The sequence below is a fragment of the Mycteria americana genome, chromosome 21, assembly GCF_035582795.1.
Source record: "Mycteria americana isolate JAX WOST 10 ecotype Jacksonville Zoo and Gardens chromosome 21, USCA_MyAme_1.0, whole genome shotgun sequence".
Taxonomy (NCBI): Eukaryota; Metazoa; Chordata; class Aves; order Ciconiiformes; family Ciconiidae; genus Mycteria; species Mycteria americana.
This window is the reverse complement of record NC_134385.1, coordinates 5,623,338-5,639,777: the sequence shown is the minus strand read 5'-3', so window position 1 is coordinate 5,639,777 and position 16,440 is coordinate 5,623,338. Positions and strand designations below refer to the sequence as shown.

The following is a 16,440-nucleotide window of genomic DNA, read 5'->3' as shown; positions in this document are numbered from 1 at the left end:
GACAGGCACCCGTGCCAAGGACGAGACGTACCCCGTTAAACACCCTGCGGGGCAGCCCAGCACGGCGGCGTGCCCAGGCAGAGGGAAAAACAGAGGCGAGTGCCAACATGGGGGTTAAACACCAGATGAACCGAAATTTTTAAAGTAGAAAGAAAAAAAAAAAAAAAAAAAGAGGTGGGTTGAAGGATTTGCCAGGGAGACAGGTACCGGTGCTGCTCAGCATCCTCCTTGGGTATCACTGCGTGTCCAAGGAGAAGGGAGCAGAGGGACAAGCACTAACATGGGGGTCAAGCACCAGATGGACCAATTTTTTTTAAAAAAGAAAGAAAAAAATAAAAAAAGAGGTGGCTTAAGGGATTCACCGAGGACACAGGTACCAGTCCCGCTCAGCATCCCCTGGGTACCACCGCCACCCAGCATCCCCCTCCCTGGGGATGGAGCAGGAAAGCCGGGGAGGGGGAGAGGAGGAACAAAGGATTTTCAAAGAAGAGGGAGGAAAAGAAAGACCAAACAATCAAGTACAATGGACGGTGTCTAATTAAATCTCCGTGGCCACCGAGGAACGTGGCCGCCTGCCCACCAGCCCGCCCAGCGCTCTTTCATCCGCCGAGCCTATGCTCCTCTCGCTTCAAAGTTAATTACACACTTAAACCTTTTCTGTTTAACCTCCTGCACCATGGGACATGCTCCACGGGCTTCTCTTTTCTGTTATCGAGCAGCCTTGAAAAGGCTCCCGCGCTGAAGGGCAGCCCAGCACCATCTGTGATGGGATCACGATGGGATCGCATGCTCCCGTACCCCAAGGGGAGTAACGACACTGCCCAGACCCTTCGGGGCATCATCGGATGGGGATGCTACACAAATAACACACCTAAAAGTGGAAAGGCTTTCTAAAAAAAGGGTTTATACCCAAATTTTAGCAAGCACGGGCTCCCCAGAGCTATGAAATTCAGGGCGGGCACCCAGGACTCCAGGTCCAGGACAAAGCAAAGCCAATCGATGGGAAAAAGCCTGGTTTTTGTTCCCGTCTTGGCTTAGCCAGGACTGGATTAGCCCCACAGTCGTCTCTGGGGTGCAGCATCTTGAGGGCACAAGCCCCCGGGCACCCCATTCCGCACGGCACAGGCACCAGCTGGGAAAGCTAACACAGGTGACCTCTTGGAGTGAGGATTAATTTGTCATCCCTGGCCTTTTCCTGCAGCTCCTGCCCCCGGCCCGGGTAACGATCAACAGGAGATCGGGCCTCGGGTACCCGCAGGACACACCACGCGTCACCCCGGCTGCCGAGCGCTCGCACGCAAACATCCCACGCGGTGAAAGAGGGCTACGACCCATCGTCACCCCGAGCACGCGAGATGCGGCGGGGGCGAGCACCTCCCGAAGCAGCAGCTCCCAAAGCAGCAGCTTTCACCAGTTCCCAGGAGCAGGGACAGAGCTGGAGGCTACACAAAGTCGCGCAGCCCCGGACTACGGCCCCAAGATCTCCCTTCAGCACATACGAGAAAGACGCTCTTTTACTGCACCGAAGGATGGAGTTCTTGACACGGGATAAATGGTGACTGCCCCTTGCAAATAGGGAAAGCGAGGCGCGCAGGCGATTCGGCAAAATGCCGTAACACCAGCAGCAACCGGCATCGTCCCCCGGGGCCAGCGGCAAGCCCAGGGAGCCGGGGTTTGCTGGGGTGCAGGACCCTGCTCCAGCGGACGCCGGCGAGATGCCATCCCTTCCCCGGTGCCCCCGCAGAGCCGAGCCAGCCTCCCGCCGCCCAGATCCCGGCTGCTATTTAAAGGCGATTTCCTTGGCACGCTCCTACGGGAACGTGCCCGGGGAAGGAAACGCCGGGAGCCGCTTTCCTCCGTGCGCCAGCAGACACGGGGGATAGGGAACACATATTGCAATTCACCTAAAATTAGACATACTTTTTACCCAGCAAGATCTCGTAGGTACCATACCGCAGGCTCCCGGTCGAGGTTATTAACGGATAAGGGATCAGAAACGCCGCTTCTGTCTGCGGGGGGCTCAGACTCCTTGGGGGGATGATGCTATACAGGGGTCTGGGACTCACGCGGGGGGACGCGGCACCGAGGAACCCAGGTCAGCGCGAAAACCAAGATGCAGAGCGGGTCCCGTGCCGCAGCATCCTGGCTTCTCACACCGATGGGGACCCCCACCGCACAGAGCACCCCATCGGCTCTGTGGCCAACCCCAGCCAAGCCCAAACACCCCGGGGCTTCGGTCTCAGCAGCGGGAAAACCTCTTCTAGTCCAGGCAAAGAGGAGCTAAATCCCCCCCTTGGCTGCACTTTGCACACTCGAAGGGCCTGGGGCACAAGTGCAACAGGCACCTGCAAACATTCTTGTGCATTACACACACCAGAGATTATGATAAACACCCTCCCTGCTCCTCTGTTCCCCACTTCTGCAGAATAGAAATGTTTAAAAAAAAATATTACCGATTTCCTGCCCCGATAAAAGCTGATTAGAAGAATATGGAAAGCAGCTCCATTAAAATTCTTGCCAGTAGTTTGTTTTGCTTCTCCAAATCATTTTAAATATTGCATTTAATAGAAAAATAATTTGCTCAGCTGTAAGAAACATCAATTTGCAACTTGAAGCCTTGTATATTAGCCAAAGAAGCTAATGTGTAAACATTAGCAGCTCCAATAACGCATGGGGTTTAGCCAATGCAATTCCAGGGAGAGAGCAGCCAGATATTAAGACGGAGGATTTGCATAATAAGTCACTTATGCCTGATAACCTCAGTGTTTGGAAAGCACAGGACTAGGAGAACAATATCCATCTACCAGCAACTACAGAAGACATAAATCTCTTTTTTTTTTCCCCCGCCTGTTAGACTCTTCAGGGTTTTTACCTGCAAGTCCCCACGGAGGTGTTAAACCTCCCGCAGCGAGTGCCCAGCCCCTGCGCTGGCCCCGGGAGCCTCCGAGGGACCCCAGGCACAGGGACAGGGGTAACTGGGAGAGGTGGATTTGTTACAGGCATCCCCAAAGCCGGGGAGAGCAAATACAGCCGGGAAAATACAGCTCTGAAGGGTTTGCAATGCCACGGGGCAGGCTCGTGCCTGGGCAAGGACCAGGTGCACCACGCATCACCTTCTCAAAGATGCATTTAAAAGCAAAGGGGGAATAACTGATCTTGCCAGTCGGAGTCCGTCCTTGGGGCACATCCAGCTGCAAAACGCAGCTCCCCTTCCCCCCAACCCCCAAAGCCGCTCTGGGGGGGGGGTGAGCACTGCTGGGACCAGGGTGCTGCGTCACCCCGACGCAGGCGCACCCAGGCTGTTCTGCAGCGATGCCGTGGGGCACAAGCCGGGAGGTTTCAAACCAGGACAAGGTTTCAGCCCCACAGCCAGAGCAGACGCGCGTATTTAACACCCCATCCAAGCGCCGTCCCTGCACAGCGCCTGGACGCGGCCAGCGCTGCTCCCGGGGGAAGCAGCGGGGTCATTTCTCCGTTATTTATACCCAGGGCAGGAGAGGTCCTGCAGCGCAGGAACGCCCTCAAGCTCCCCCAGCCAGGAGGCCACTAACCTGCAACACAAATGCTTTAATAATGAACCATGAATTAATTAACATAGTCAGGGCCGCCTCTTCGACTCCATAGGAAGAAAAAGGCAGGTCTTTGGAAACCTCTGTCCTGCCGTTATCGATTGCTTGCTGTGCAGTTACAGCTCCTGGGCTATGGAGCCACCCAGCACCTTGCGGGGGGAAAAAAAAGTAAAAAAGGAGGGGGGGGGGGAGATGAAAATAAATTTGAAAAAAGGGGGGAAAAGCTCGTTTCTCACCCTGGCTCCTTTATTACCATCAGGTCCCCATGGTCCTGCTGAAGGCTATTCACCCCACGTGCCCACGGACCCAGAGAGACCAGGACCGTGAGCCCCAAGGGTGAAACGCTGCTTTCGGGGAACCCCCGAGGACACAGAGATGCTCCCTTGGGACGAGTTCAGGCAGGGAAAGCAGCTGCCCCAGGACATGGCAGCAGCATCGCCGCAGCCCCACGGGGCTCCGACGCCAGCTCCGGCTGCAGAAATCACGGGAAAGACCAAGTTTTCCAAACCAACCCCATTTTGCAGGGGATAAAGATGGGGGGGGGGGAAAAAAACCCTCGGTCTCCCCACCCTGCAGCCTCTCACCCTCCGGGTACCACCGCTCCGCAGCGATGGATGCGGAGCCAAGCGCACCGGTGGGCTAATCCTTCTGTGATGGAGCGTGCCAGTGCCGGCAGGGCCGTGGGGACGCAGCTCAGCCGCGTTATTTACGGCCTTTCGAGGCGGAGAACGGAGCCGCTTGCGTTGCCGAAGAGCCCTCACGCGGCAAAACCAGCCAGCGACGGGGCTGCCCGGTCCTCACCGTGCCCAGCATCCGCTCCCCAGCCCTCAGGAAAAAAATAAGAGTGGGAGGAAGAGGAGTGGGGAGGAAGGTCGGGGCAGAGCAGGAGCACGTCTCGAGTGCAATGCAAAATCCAGGTCGACGTCCTCCTCCTCCTCCTCCCGTTGCACCGGGAGAGCTGGAAAAAGCAACACGGGAAGATTGACACCGAGGTTTAAAGGTGGCGATGCGGCTGACGTGGGCAAATCAATCACCCGCAGGCCCGGCTGCCAGCCCGGGGAGGCGTGGGCTCAGCTAAACCCTCTGCTCTTAAATGGGGGGGAACGGACAGGATCTGCTGGGAGGTTACAGCCGCTGGCAGAAGCCCCCGTGGGGGGAATAAAAAGGTGCTCTGCGCCCAGGGGGTCCGTGTCACAGCTCCGGGGAGCGTGCCAGACTGAGACAGGCACCCTTCGGCCAGGCAAAGGTGGGGATACAGCTAACCAAACCCCAAAATCCCCTCAGCGGGTGTCTTTTTACCAGTCCCCGAGCTGGGCTCGGCCATCCCTGGCCAGCGCTGGCTTGGGCATCCATCCATCCGTCCCTGAGGCTGGGGTACAAACCAGCAGCTCCAGCAAACTCATCTGGGGGTCTCCACCAGCATCCCAGTGCCACCCAGTGCTCCCAGAGGTTAAAACCTCTTTTAACCAGGCAGATAATTTCCTCAGGTCCCCCGGGGGCAGGCACCCATGCAGACATTAGGTATAAAAGCAGCTGGCACTTTGGGACGGCAGGTTGTAAATCCAGAGTCGCAGGAGCCTGCAGATGCCTTTCCTCAACAGCTTATTTATTGCTTTTAATACCTCCTCTCCATTGCTGGCACCACCAGCTGCGAAGCCAGGTTTGCTTTGCAAACGGTCAAAAAAAAAAAAAATCAAATTTCCCTTTCTCCTGGAAAGCTGTTCAAAGTCCATCCCGCTCCCTTTATTTTCATAGGCCCTATAAAACCTCAGCTGAGATGCAAGCAGGCACCCACCCCCTGCCCCTCTCCGGCTCCGAGGGCGAGCAGGCAGGAGCACCGCGCCAGCAGGGACACCACGGTGCCACCGCACCGCTGAGACCTGGTAGACTCAGTGCACGGATGGGTCTAAACCCAAGCCCCTGAAAGCAAAACCCTGAGTTTGGTCGCACGAGGTGAACTCATGGCTGACAGCCAGGGTGCAGGATGGATTCACGGACAGCGCCGGCAACTGAGAGGGGCACATGGTGCATCCTCCCATTGCACATCCCAACTCCTTCCTTCCCGCCTCCCTGGTTGCTCCCACGCAGGGACCCGCTCCCCAGCCCCACGGCAGCACCCCAAGCCCCCTGCCCCTACCCTGCTGGGGTCTGTCCCCCCCACCGCATCCAGGCAGGGCAAGGCATCACCCTCCCTGCGAGCCCGGAGAACCCCCAAGGCTGCATTTTCAGCAAGGCCCTGGGCTGCAGCACCCACCTGCCCCACGTCCGCCCACGGGAAGGCTCAGGACCCTCCATCCAGCTCCAGGAAAAGCAAAAGTGCTGCACAGCAGCGAGCAACGCTGGGCAGGGGGGGTCTCCTGCAGCACCCCTTCAGTCCCCCCAAAGTCACCCCCACCACAGCAGCCCTCATCACACCAGACCCCTCTCCTCTAACCCCCCTGCTGCCACCACTCCAGACACCCAAAGCCTCATTCCTGGCATTTCCTTCCCCAACTTTGTTTTTTCTTGCTCCTCCAGACCAGGATGCAATCGCTGCCTCACCCCCACCCCAGCACAAGCATCTCCCACCCCCCCCATCGCACAGCCACCCGTGACAGGGTGTCCCACTACTCCACCAGACCCGACCACGGCCCTGTTGGGACCCCGCTGGTAGCCCTGGCTCTGGGCTGACAGTCTGACCGCGGCACTGTGCCCTCACCCTGCCCCGCTGCCGGGTCCCAGAGCCGCCCCCGTCCCCGCGGGGGGCTGACCTGCGGCATCCTCGGCCCGAGTCAGCGTACGCGCTGGTCACGCACTAAAAACTCTGGGATTACACTAATGATGCAGCAATAACTGAAAGATTCGATGGAGCGCATGGGTGGTTAAGAGAAGAGACCCTGCAGCGGCGCTGGAAGCGCATGCAGCAACTTGCAACCCCATGCGAGCACCTCGCACCCTCTCCCCGCACGCATCCTGCCCCGGCCAAGTCCCAGCCCCATCCCCAACGGGCTGCAGCCACCGAAGCCAGCCCGAGCAGGACAGCCCAGCCGCCCCACGGGAAGAAAGGCAGGAGACAGCCCCCTGCACGCTGAAATGCTGTCCAGAGCCAGGCACAGCGAGCAGCAGCTCCCCAGGCAGGAGACTGGGTGATCTACTAAATAAAAAGTTCAGCTAATAAAAAGAGAAATGGCCCAGCACAGAGATGCACTGCTTCGGTTTGATACTGTTATAATCAAAGGAAAGCAAGCCGATTGCTGGCTGTGGAAAATCAATGGGACATTATCGCTCAGCAGACAGCTGAAAATACGGTAAAAAATAAGCAGCACGGGGAGAGTCCTTGGGAAAAGACCCGGCCAGGCATCAGCGAACCCCCCATCGCATCCCCGTCCCCACGGGGAGAGGCCAGAGCCTGCCTGGCACCGGGGGGCTTCAAAAAGTCACCCCCGAGCTGGCTCCTTCCCCAAAAACATGCTGGAAAGCTCCGACACCCACCTCCCTCGGGTGCCCCATTGCCACCAAAACCACAGAACCAGACGTCCCAGTGGGGACTTCGAGGTGCCGGGGCGGGGGGGGGGGGGGTGACCAGGGATCACCCACCTCCGCTAATTCAATCAGCCAAATTGCAGTACCTAGTGATTATGTGAAGAGCATTTACTCTGCTAACTACACAGGGCCTTAACGTGCCTCTGCTGACGGGCAGGGATGCGCTCTCACAGGGTTAGGAGCGTTGCACGACCCGGCACACGAGGGTGTGTGGGGCTGCCCTGCCCCATGACGGGTCCTCGTCCCCACGGGTGGGCTGGCAGCAGCAGGGAAAGGGCTTCGGAGGAGACAGCATCCTTGGGCGGATCTGCCTGGACTTGCTGACAGGTTAAAATCCCTGCTGCTGAACCCTCCACCGTCACGGCTCAAGATTGGGGGGGAGCTGAGGCACCGGGGCCATGCAGCATGGGACAGGGAGGGGGCTGCACCCCGAGGAGCCCTGCAGAGCACCCCCAAAACCAGAGCAGCTCCACAGACACCTCCTCCAAATCCATCCAAGCAAGGACGTGCCGTTTGTCCGTAATCCACCCCTCCACCTGCCTTCACCTCCATAAGCGAGCTGCCACAGTGCTCCATTCCCTGTGGCCCGTCGGAGAAAAAGCCATTTCCACCATCTCCCATCAGACAGCGAGAAGACCCCTGGGCAGCACCCCAAAACCAAGCCCCCCCCACACCAGGGGAGCAGCTGGGCTGCAGCAAGCATTTCATCTCCTCTCCCAGACCAGCCACCGCTCGCCTCCCGGTGACATCCGCCTCCCGGTGACATCCAGCTGCCGATGAGCAGCTGATGGTCTGATTGCAGGGTGAAGCACACTGGACCGGAACAGTGCTCGCTCCTCGGCTGGGCTAATTGGGCTAATTAGGCTGAAGGTCTCTGGCACGAAGCAGCACGCCAGGCTCAAATGCCCAGGGGCTGCCACGGCTCGTCTCCACGCGCGGTCATCTGCAGGCACCGAGAACGGCCACGGGGACAGTGGCTTCATTAAGACGCATCAGGTCACCAGTGTCCCTGTCCCCTCGTCCTGTCTTGGGAGAGCTCAGAGCATCTCAAGCCAGCCAGCGCTGAATCCCAGCCGCAACCCTGATTAACTTAACGATGTCAAGAAAGGTCTGATCCACATGGGGGGGGGTGTCCAGGAAGTCAAAGCAGTTTACTGGCTTACGTGGGGCTCCCCAGGGGGGTCCCCAGCACCCAGTGGGTGCAGCACCCAGCACAGCCCCAGAGGGGGGACAGATGGACCCTCTGCCAGCCCCACACAGCCAAGGAGGGCTAGGGCTGCAGGGAGCCGGGGAGGTCTGCACCAGCACAACTACCCTGTTGTGGACAATTCTCCAGTATTTTTCAAGCTGATCCAAAAAAAAAAAAAAAAAGAAACCACCAACAAAAAATAGTGTATGACCAAAAAATATTCAGAGAGAGTTGCTCTGGCTGCAACACATGTACACCCCCCAGCTGCAGCGAGGGTGCAATGCTCCGCTCCCTGCTGCACCCCTGCCTGGGATGGGGGGGCTCTCCCCAGCCCCCTGCCCACCCACAGTCAGAGCCCATCCCCGGGGGGAGCAGACAGAGGGGTCCCCAGGCAGTGGGGTGCACCGGGGCATGGCGGACACAGTGTCCCCACTCCCCCATCAGCAACGGGACTGCCCAGCAAAGTCACACCCCCACCCCACCCCCACCCCCTCCCAAACTGGGACCCCAGACCCAGGGCAGGATGCTGCAGGGTAGAGCAGGGTGCAGGAGGGACACGAGCACCCACCCACCCTGGCCCAGCTCCCCTTTCCCCAACATCTGGAGCACTTCGGGGAGCAGGAAGGTCAGGAAACAACCGGTTTATGGCCAAACACAGTTGGGAGGCTCCTTCCAGCTGTGAGTCTGCCAGGCACAAGGGGGTCACAGCCCCGCTGAACCCCGAACTGCAGGAGCATCACCCTGCCTGCGCTCCCACTGCAGCCCTGCCTCCGCTTTGGAGCGAGCAGCCGCTCTGGCACCCCGATGGCCAGCCACCCCCCAGGAACGGCCCCACACAGCCCCACAGCAAGCAGGGAGAGCTTTGCTGTCCTGCTCCTGCAGCGAGCAGAGTGCCAGCCACCAGATTTGGGGTCTGGCAGAGGTGCACAGGGACAGAAGATGGGGACAGCCCCATCCCGGCTCACAGAGCATGCAGCTGCCACAATCCACTCCGGGATTCGCTATCCAGGTGGGAGAAACTGGGGTGCCAAGCCCGAGCTGCTTAAACCTGCAGGAAACCCCTGGGCTACCCCAGGACATGTGCCCCCCCTGCCAGCGCCCGGGCACCAGCGGGTGCTGCAAACCAGGGCTGTGACACCCCAGGCAGGACCTGGAGAAGCATGAAAGCAGCCAGGGATGAGCAGCAGCTAACGACCACCCAGCAAGCAGAAACACCACTCCCGATTTAAAAAAAAAAGCTCAAAAAGGCAGCCAAAGTGTGACACCACCACCCCCCCCCCCAGTTGCCGGCAGTAGCTCAGGGGACAGGGCCACCGCCGCAGGCAGGAGGCAGGCAGGGGCTCTGCCTTGGCTTCCCAGCAGCTGGAGCAGAGCTGGACTTTGGCTTTCGATCCAGGCAGAGGGTGTAGAAGCCGCCACTCCCAGGGCCAGGAAAGAAAACAGCTCGGGGAACACCCAGGGAAGTCCCTCCGGCACCTGCCAGCTCCACCGCCCTCCTCCTCCTCCCCAGAGATGCCCTTCACCCGGCAAGGAAGAGCGGGTCCCACGGCCCCAGGACCCTCTCCAGCCGGGGAAGGCCTGGGCACCGCAGGCTGGCACCCCCCTCTCCCCCACCCCATCACCCACCCACATCCATCCCAATCAGCGGCAGCTTCTGCCAGGCCACCTGCAGCGGAAAGAAAAAGCTCCATCTCCAGGACTTATTTATTTTAAGGCTGCCAACGAGAAGGCAATTAGCTCCAGGGTACTAATTGCTGGGAATCCTCCTTGTCCCGAGAGGAAAGCCTCAGTTTCCCCAAGTACAAGGGGGGGGGGGGGGGGGGGGGGGTGTCTCCAGCCTGGAACAGGAGAGTGGGATCCAAGGAAAGCTGCAAAACAAATCCCAAGCTGCCATCAGGGAGAAGAGGAGGTTTGGGAATCTTGACATTTAATCATGCAGTAACTAAAGGTTCCCAGACATGTCTAATAAGACAATTATAGTGCATGTTAATAATAGATTATTAAAAAGCTTATTTATGGAGGTTTAAGCAGGCAGATGGCAGGGCTGTGTCAATAAGGCTCTCCAGAGCCTGTGCTACCTCCCAGCTCTGAGCACGCAGCAGGGATTTACCTGCCTCTGCCTCACCAGCCCCTCATGCTTAACCCTTGCACGACTGCCGAAAGTGAAGCAGCAAATCCCTGGGGGGGTGCAGCCAGGAGAGGATTATTATGGGGTGCTTCGGGGTGCTCAGGGCTCTCAGCCCCTCTGCAGAGCAAGGATGGGGTATGGGTCGCATGCAATGGAAAAGCTCCATCCCGGGTGCAATCAGGGGGAAAACCAACATCAACAGGCAGAAGGGAGGTTGTCACTGCCAGGGCAGGGGTCAAAGCCACCAACAAGCATCTGCCTTTGTCTTCCAGGAGCATCATTGCTCCCCAGGGGCCCTGATCCTGCTGGCTTTGCTCTGGGAAAGCTCGCAGGGAAGCTGGAATGGGGCTGGTTTGTCTTAGTTTGGATAACAAAGGGAAAAATGTGCAGTGTGCGCCAGGAGGTGACTCACCAGGATCCCTGTTCCCGAGGCCAGGGCAGGTCCAAGCACCCGGAGGAGAAACATGAAACAGGAGTTTTGGAGCAAGAAGAGGGCAAAAATGACGCAAATACAGCTGCAAGTCTTGGTGAGGGGCAGAAACAGGCATTGCCGCCCTCCACCGCGGAGCTGCAGATACGGAGCCAGAGGGACAGGTCCATCCAGGAGCATCGGCATCACTCAGAGCATCCCCAGATTCTGCTTCACCCCCACGGACGGTGAAGGTCCACCATGCCCCAGTGCATGGAGAGGGGACACTGGAGAGCCAAGGCCTTGGGATCAGGAAACCTCCGCCCTGGGCACTTTTGGGTACATCAGCGGGAGTGGGATTTTCCGGATCATCCCAGCACAGGAGCCTGGGGGGTGTTTGCACTGTCTGGGGGCTCTGGGAAAGACCACGGCAATCCCAGGGCATTAAAGACACACACGTAGGAGCAAGCAAGAGAAAGACTCTTCCCCGGCATGGCAGAACACGCAGGGGGGGGGAAGAAAGAAATCCAAGCCTGAAACAAGCCGAAAAGGAAAATATAACGCTCTTGCACATTTTACATGCTTGGTGAAGGCGGGGTGGGGAGAAAAAAAAATACCCTGGCATGGGAGAGCCCATCGCCAGCCAGGCGGAAGGAAATAAACACCGGGCAAAGCGCTGGGAAGAGCAGGATCAGGCACCCGGAGAGCACGGACCACCGACCCCGTCCCCAGCACCCCGGGGCGGGCACAGGGCGCTGCCAGCGGCATGTGTCCCTGCAGCACCCGGGGACACCCCCAGCTCCCGACCCCCCACCCAGGCCCTGCCCCGGGACGCACAGACACAGCATCCCTCTCCCCCCGTGACCCCGCCGATGAAGACGCTGCCGTTAAGGGCCAGGGCGAGGGGACGCCCGGCAGCTTTGTTCCGCTCCCCGACCCCAATCCCAGCCCTGGGGACCGCGTCTGCTCGGCAGCTCCCATTCACTCCACCGAGACAACGCGGCCACCGCGGGGTCGGATTCACCCGTGCCACCTCCTGCCAGCCTGCAAGGGCTGTCCCGGGGGGGGTGACAGGACCCTCGGGTGGCCCCAGCCCCCCTGCCTGGCCCCCAGCGAGGGGCTCATCCAACACAACCAGCAACCACCCCCCCACGGCTCCCCCCACATCAGTCCTAGTGCCACCAGAGATGCCACCAACCCCAGTCCGGGGCTCCCCGGTGGCACCAGCCTAAGTGGAAGCTCCAAACCCAAATATTTTATTTGCTTAATTGCTGCTAACGCAGTCAAACCCAAGTGCAAACAGCTTCCGCATAATTACAGCAGGAGTGCCACGCAGCGCCGGTGGCTGCAGGCGCATGTCCCCAACACACGTCCCCGCTGCCAGGGCTGTCGGAAAACAGCCCGGGAGCACGGCGGGGGGACCCAGGCTGGGGTACGCCTGCAGAGCAACTTATTGCTGAAGTTTCGGGGTGCATGGGTGCGATACAGAGGAGCGGAGCTGCACCCTTTCCTAGCAGGGGAAGGCAAAAGGAGGAGGAAAGAGCTGAGCCTGCAAAAGCCGCTGCCCGGGGCCCAGCAAGCCAGGCTGCTCCCAGGCAGAGGCTTTTAGTAAGGGGAAAGGCTCCGTGTTTTAGCGCAAAGAACCCAGAAAGAAAAGATAGGGTCGGCAAATCACACCGGTGACAACTCACAGGTCCCCGTCACAGCCAGGTGACGCTGCGAGAGCACAGGGGACCAGTCGGTTTGGAGGTTCAGCAAGCGCCTTTCAACACCACCCTGTGCCCCCCCACACCATAAGCACAACTCAGCCAGCCACGACAACTTAATCACCCTGACATCTTCATGAATTGCAAAAGTTTGCATGCTCCGGGAAGGAGCAAAGAGCATCCCGAGCCGGTGGGGAGGCTGTGACCGCAGCACCCAGCTCCTCTCCCAGCTCAGCCGGTCACAGGCATGCCGTGCCTCAGTTTCCCCACTTGCGGAAGGGATCATGCTACACCCCTTCTTTGCAAAGGAGCAGCAAGAAAACCACTTGTCTTCCAAATACGCACAGAGCCAAGCAGCTGGTCCTCCCCGTGACTGGCTTCGGGGTCTCCAGTGACCCCAGAGCACAGGCAGCTGGCTTAAATATTTTTCACCAGCCCTGCCTGCTGTGCAGCCCCAAGCCCCACAGGGACGAGCCGGGTGACGTCCCCGCAGCCAGCCAACGTCCCCGCAGCCGTCAAGCCGTGTCAGCAGGAGCAAACACCAGGATTCATGTAAAAAGCAGCTGGCGGCGAGGGCGACAGACCCAGGGAGCTGAAAGCAGACCCCTCGCCTCCAGCCAAACCCAGCCCCTCCGGCTCCACCGCGGAGCTGAGCCTGCTCTGCGTCTACCAGGAGAAACACTGGAGTAAACACGCTCCTGATTTACACCTGAGTGGGCTCGATCCTGCCCTTTGGAAATGCCACCTTTCGGGGAAGGAAGCCCACAGAGGGGAAAGGGTTTGCTCAGGAGGGGGAGCCTCCCCACAAAGCCCCCCAGCCCTGCTCCATCGCCAGCAGCGCTGGGTCCCCGCTACCGTTCCTCCAGCCCCTCGCAGGCTGCTGCGGCTTAGCCATGACGGCCATCAGAGAGAGACGCACACCTCGGGACCGGGGAGCAGCACAGCTCAAGACCCCCCCCGACACCTGGAGGGGGTGCAGAAGCCCCTTCCACTGGGGGAGGACTCAGAGCCCCTCACCAGCTACATGCCTCAGTTTCCCTATTGCTTCCTTGCTCTGCCCTGAAGCAGGGGGCTGCTCTGTGCCCAGCTCAGCATCTCCCCCCACCCCAGCACAGGGCTCTCCCCCCTCCAGCTGCCCCAGTAAAATATAAGCCAGTTCCCTCCCCATCTCCTCCACCTCGCATGAGCTGTGGGGAGCCTCGGCTGCTTCATATTTCATCCATCCATCGTCCCCCCCTCCGCACGGGTCAGCCTTATTTTGCTTACTGCTGACGGGTGTCACTATTTATAATTTTTGGAGAGAGGCCACTACCCAAAAAAACCCCAATGCACCAGCATGGGGACCACATGCAGGTGAGCCGCTTCGTTTTCAAAGTAAAAAAATTCAAGAACCAGGCAAAAATACACCTTAACGCCCTGAGCATCACCCAAGAGCTGGAGGCTGCAGCACCAGGGTCCCTTTGGAGCAAGGCACCAGCTCCCTCCTCCCCTGTGCCTCAGTTTCCCCTGCAGAAAGCACTCACAGCCCCAGGCAGCACCTCGGGAGCCCCAGATTCACCCACCTCGCAGCACCCAAGCCTCCCGAGAGGGCCGGGAGGGAGCTGCCCCCCCGCACCCTGCCTCTGCCTTCATCCCTTCCCCAGCCCCTGCCTGGGGGGGTCAGGCCATGCTCCTTCCCGGGGGGGGCGGGAGAGCCGCAGGTCTCACCGCTGAAGTGCTCGAGGGAAGGGGGAAAGGGGAAAAAAAACTGAAAATAAATAAAAAAAAAAAATCGATGGTGCTTCGGCCAAACTCTAATTATATCCCCGCGACACAGAGCCGGGCAGGCTGCAACCGGAGAGCGGCCTCGGCCGCCACCTGTTCCTCCCGAGGGGCCCCCAGCTCCCCCCGGCACCCTCCGGGAGCCCGGGCCGGGCGTGCACAGCAGCAGCCCGGACCCCGCCGCCGCTCGCCCGGGGCTGCGCCGCTCCCTGCCCAGCCGGGCTCCCGCCGGCGCCGTGCGGTGCCCGCTGTGCCAGCCCCGCTCGCTTCTCGCCGCGGCGATCAAAGCCTGGCAGGGCTCCCCGCTGCCACCGGGGGGAAGTTTTCCTTCTCGGGGGTGCAGCGGGAGGGGAGGACGGAGAAGGGACGGAGGAGGACGGAGGTCGCCCCCGTACAGGGCGGCGAGCGGAGGCCGCCGGGCTCAGCTCCGGCCGTGCAGACACGGGGTGCGAGGGTGCAGCCGAGCCCCTCCGCCCGCCAGCGGGCTGGGCGCGCTCCGGCGAGCTCCAGCCACCGCTGTCCCGAACTCGACGGCCGCTCGCCCCGAGGAAGCCCCAGCGCGGCGGGACGGGACGGACAGGAGCAGCCCCGCACCGGCAGCGGCGGAGCTCCCCCCTCGCCCCACCACCGGCCGTGCTGGGGAGCGCGCCCCGAGCTCGCAAGCGCCCACAGAGCGCACGCAGGACGCCCCCCCTCCAAGCGCACACACACACACACACCACCCCCCCCCGGCGCTCCCCCCTCCGTTCTTACCGGCGGGCGTCTCGGTGTCCAGCGCGCAGACCCGCAGGGCGAGGGCGAGCAGCAGCGCCCGGGCGCTTCGCATGGTGCGGCCGGGGCGGGAGGGGGCGGCGGGGCGGAGGGGCCGGGGCCGCCGCCGCCGCCTGCGGGCCCGCGGTTCCGGCGCGGCGGCGCAGCGGGGCACGCGCGCCCGCCCCGCGCCTCAAATAGCGGCGGCCGCGCGGCGGCGGCTCGCTCCGCCCTGACGTCAGCGCCGCGCGGGCCCCGCCGCCGCCGCCGCCGCCGCGGGCAAGCCGAGGGCGCCCCCTGCCGGCCGCCGCGCGCACACGCAGCCCCGGCCCCGCCCCCCCGCCCGCGGCGGGGTTTCGGGGGGGGGGGGGAAGTCCCGGTGGCTGCGGGGGGGGGGGTGCACGGCCACGGGAGGGGTTCCCCGGTAGCGGGGGGGGGGGGGGCGCCGGCTGCGAGGGGTGCGCGGCTGCGGAGTCGGCGCCGGTTGAGCGCGGGGCGGGTTGGGGGGGGCGCGGCTGCGGGGGGGCGGGTGCAAGGGGGGACCCTGGTGCAGGACAGAGCACGGCTGCGGGCGGGGCCGGTTGCACCGGGGTCCCCGGTTGCACGGGAGTCCCCGGTTGCAGGAGGGTCCCCGGTTGCAGGGGGGTCCCCGGTTGCAGGGGGGTCCCTGGTTGCGCGGGGGTTCCCGATTGCACGGGGGTCTCGGTTGCAGGGGGGTGCACGGCTGCAGGGGGTTCCCGGTTGCAGGGGGGTCCCCGGTTGCAGGGGGGTGCACGGTTGCAGGGGGGGTCCCCGGTTGCCCGGGGCTGCACGGCTGCACGGGGGACCCCAGCTGCACGGCTGGAGGGGGGGTTGTGGGGAGTCCCTGGGTGCAGGGAGGACTCCCTGGTTGCAAGGGGGTGCAAGGCTTTGGGGGGTCCCTGCCTGCAGGCGGGTGCCTGGCTGCAGAAGGGTCCCCAGCTACGGAGGGGGTGTCCCCAGGGGTCACGGCTGGGGGGTTCCCCAGCAATCTGGAGTGGATCTGGGGGGTCCCCAGCTGCGGAGTGGGTGCTGGGGGGGGGGGTTGTTGGGGTGGGTGGCGGTGGGAGCTGCAGGTGGGATGGAGGCAGCAGCACCCTGCGTGGGGCCCCTGCCCCTCACAGAGCTGAGCGAAGGGGGGTGACACCCACCCCAGGGTGGGCTGGCAGGTGCCCCCCAGCCCCTCGGGTGCCCCCAGCCCTTTGGGGGGGTCTCCAGCCCCCAGCACCCACGGGCCGTGCCCAAGGCTGCGTGGTGCAGAGCCGGGGCAGAGCGTGGTCCCCATGGGCCGGGCACAGGGGACGAAGGCTCCTGCCCACCCCAGACCCCGAACCCCCCCGGTCCTCTGCCACGAGCTGCCGTGTCCTGCTGGATGTCCTCGAGGGACA

The 16,440-nt window shown here is 61.7% G+C and overlaps 1 protein-coding gene across 1 annotated transcript in view; it reads right to left on the bottom strand.

Annotated features, from left to right (window-relative positions):
- PTPRU (protein tyrosine phosphatase receptor type U) overlaps positions 1 to 15,197 on the bottom strand; it is a 79,595-nt gene extending 64,398 nt beyond the window's left edge. The window contains exon 1 of the mRNA XM_075522304.1: positions 15,038 to 15,197. Coding sequence (XP_075378419.1) covers positions 15,038 to 15,110 — 73 coding nt within the window. The 5' untranslated portion in view covers positions 15,111 to 15,197. The remainder of the gene's footprint in view (positions 1 to 15,037) is intronic.
- Positions 15,198 to 16,440: the final 1,243 nt, after the last annotated feature.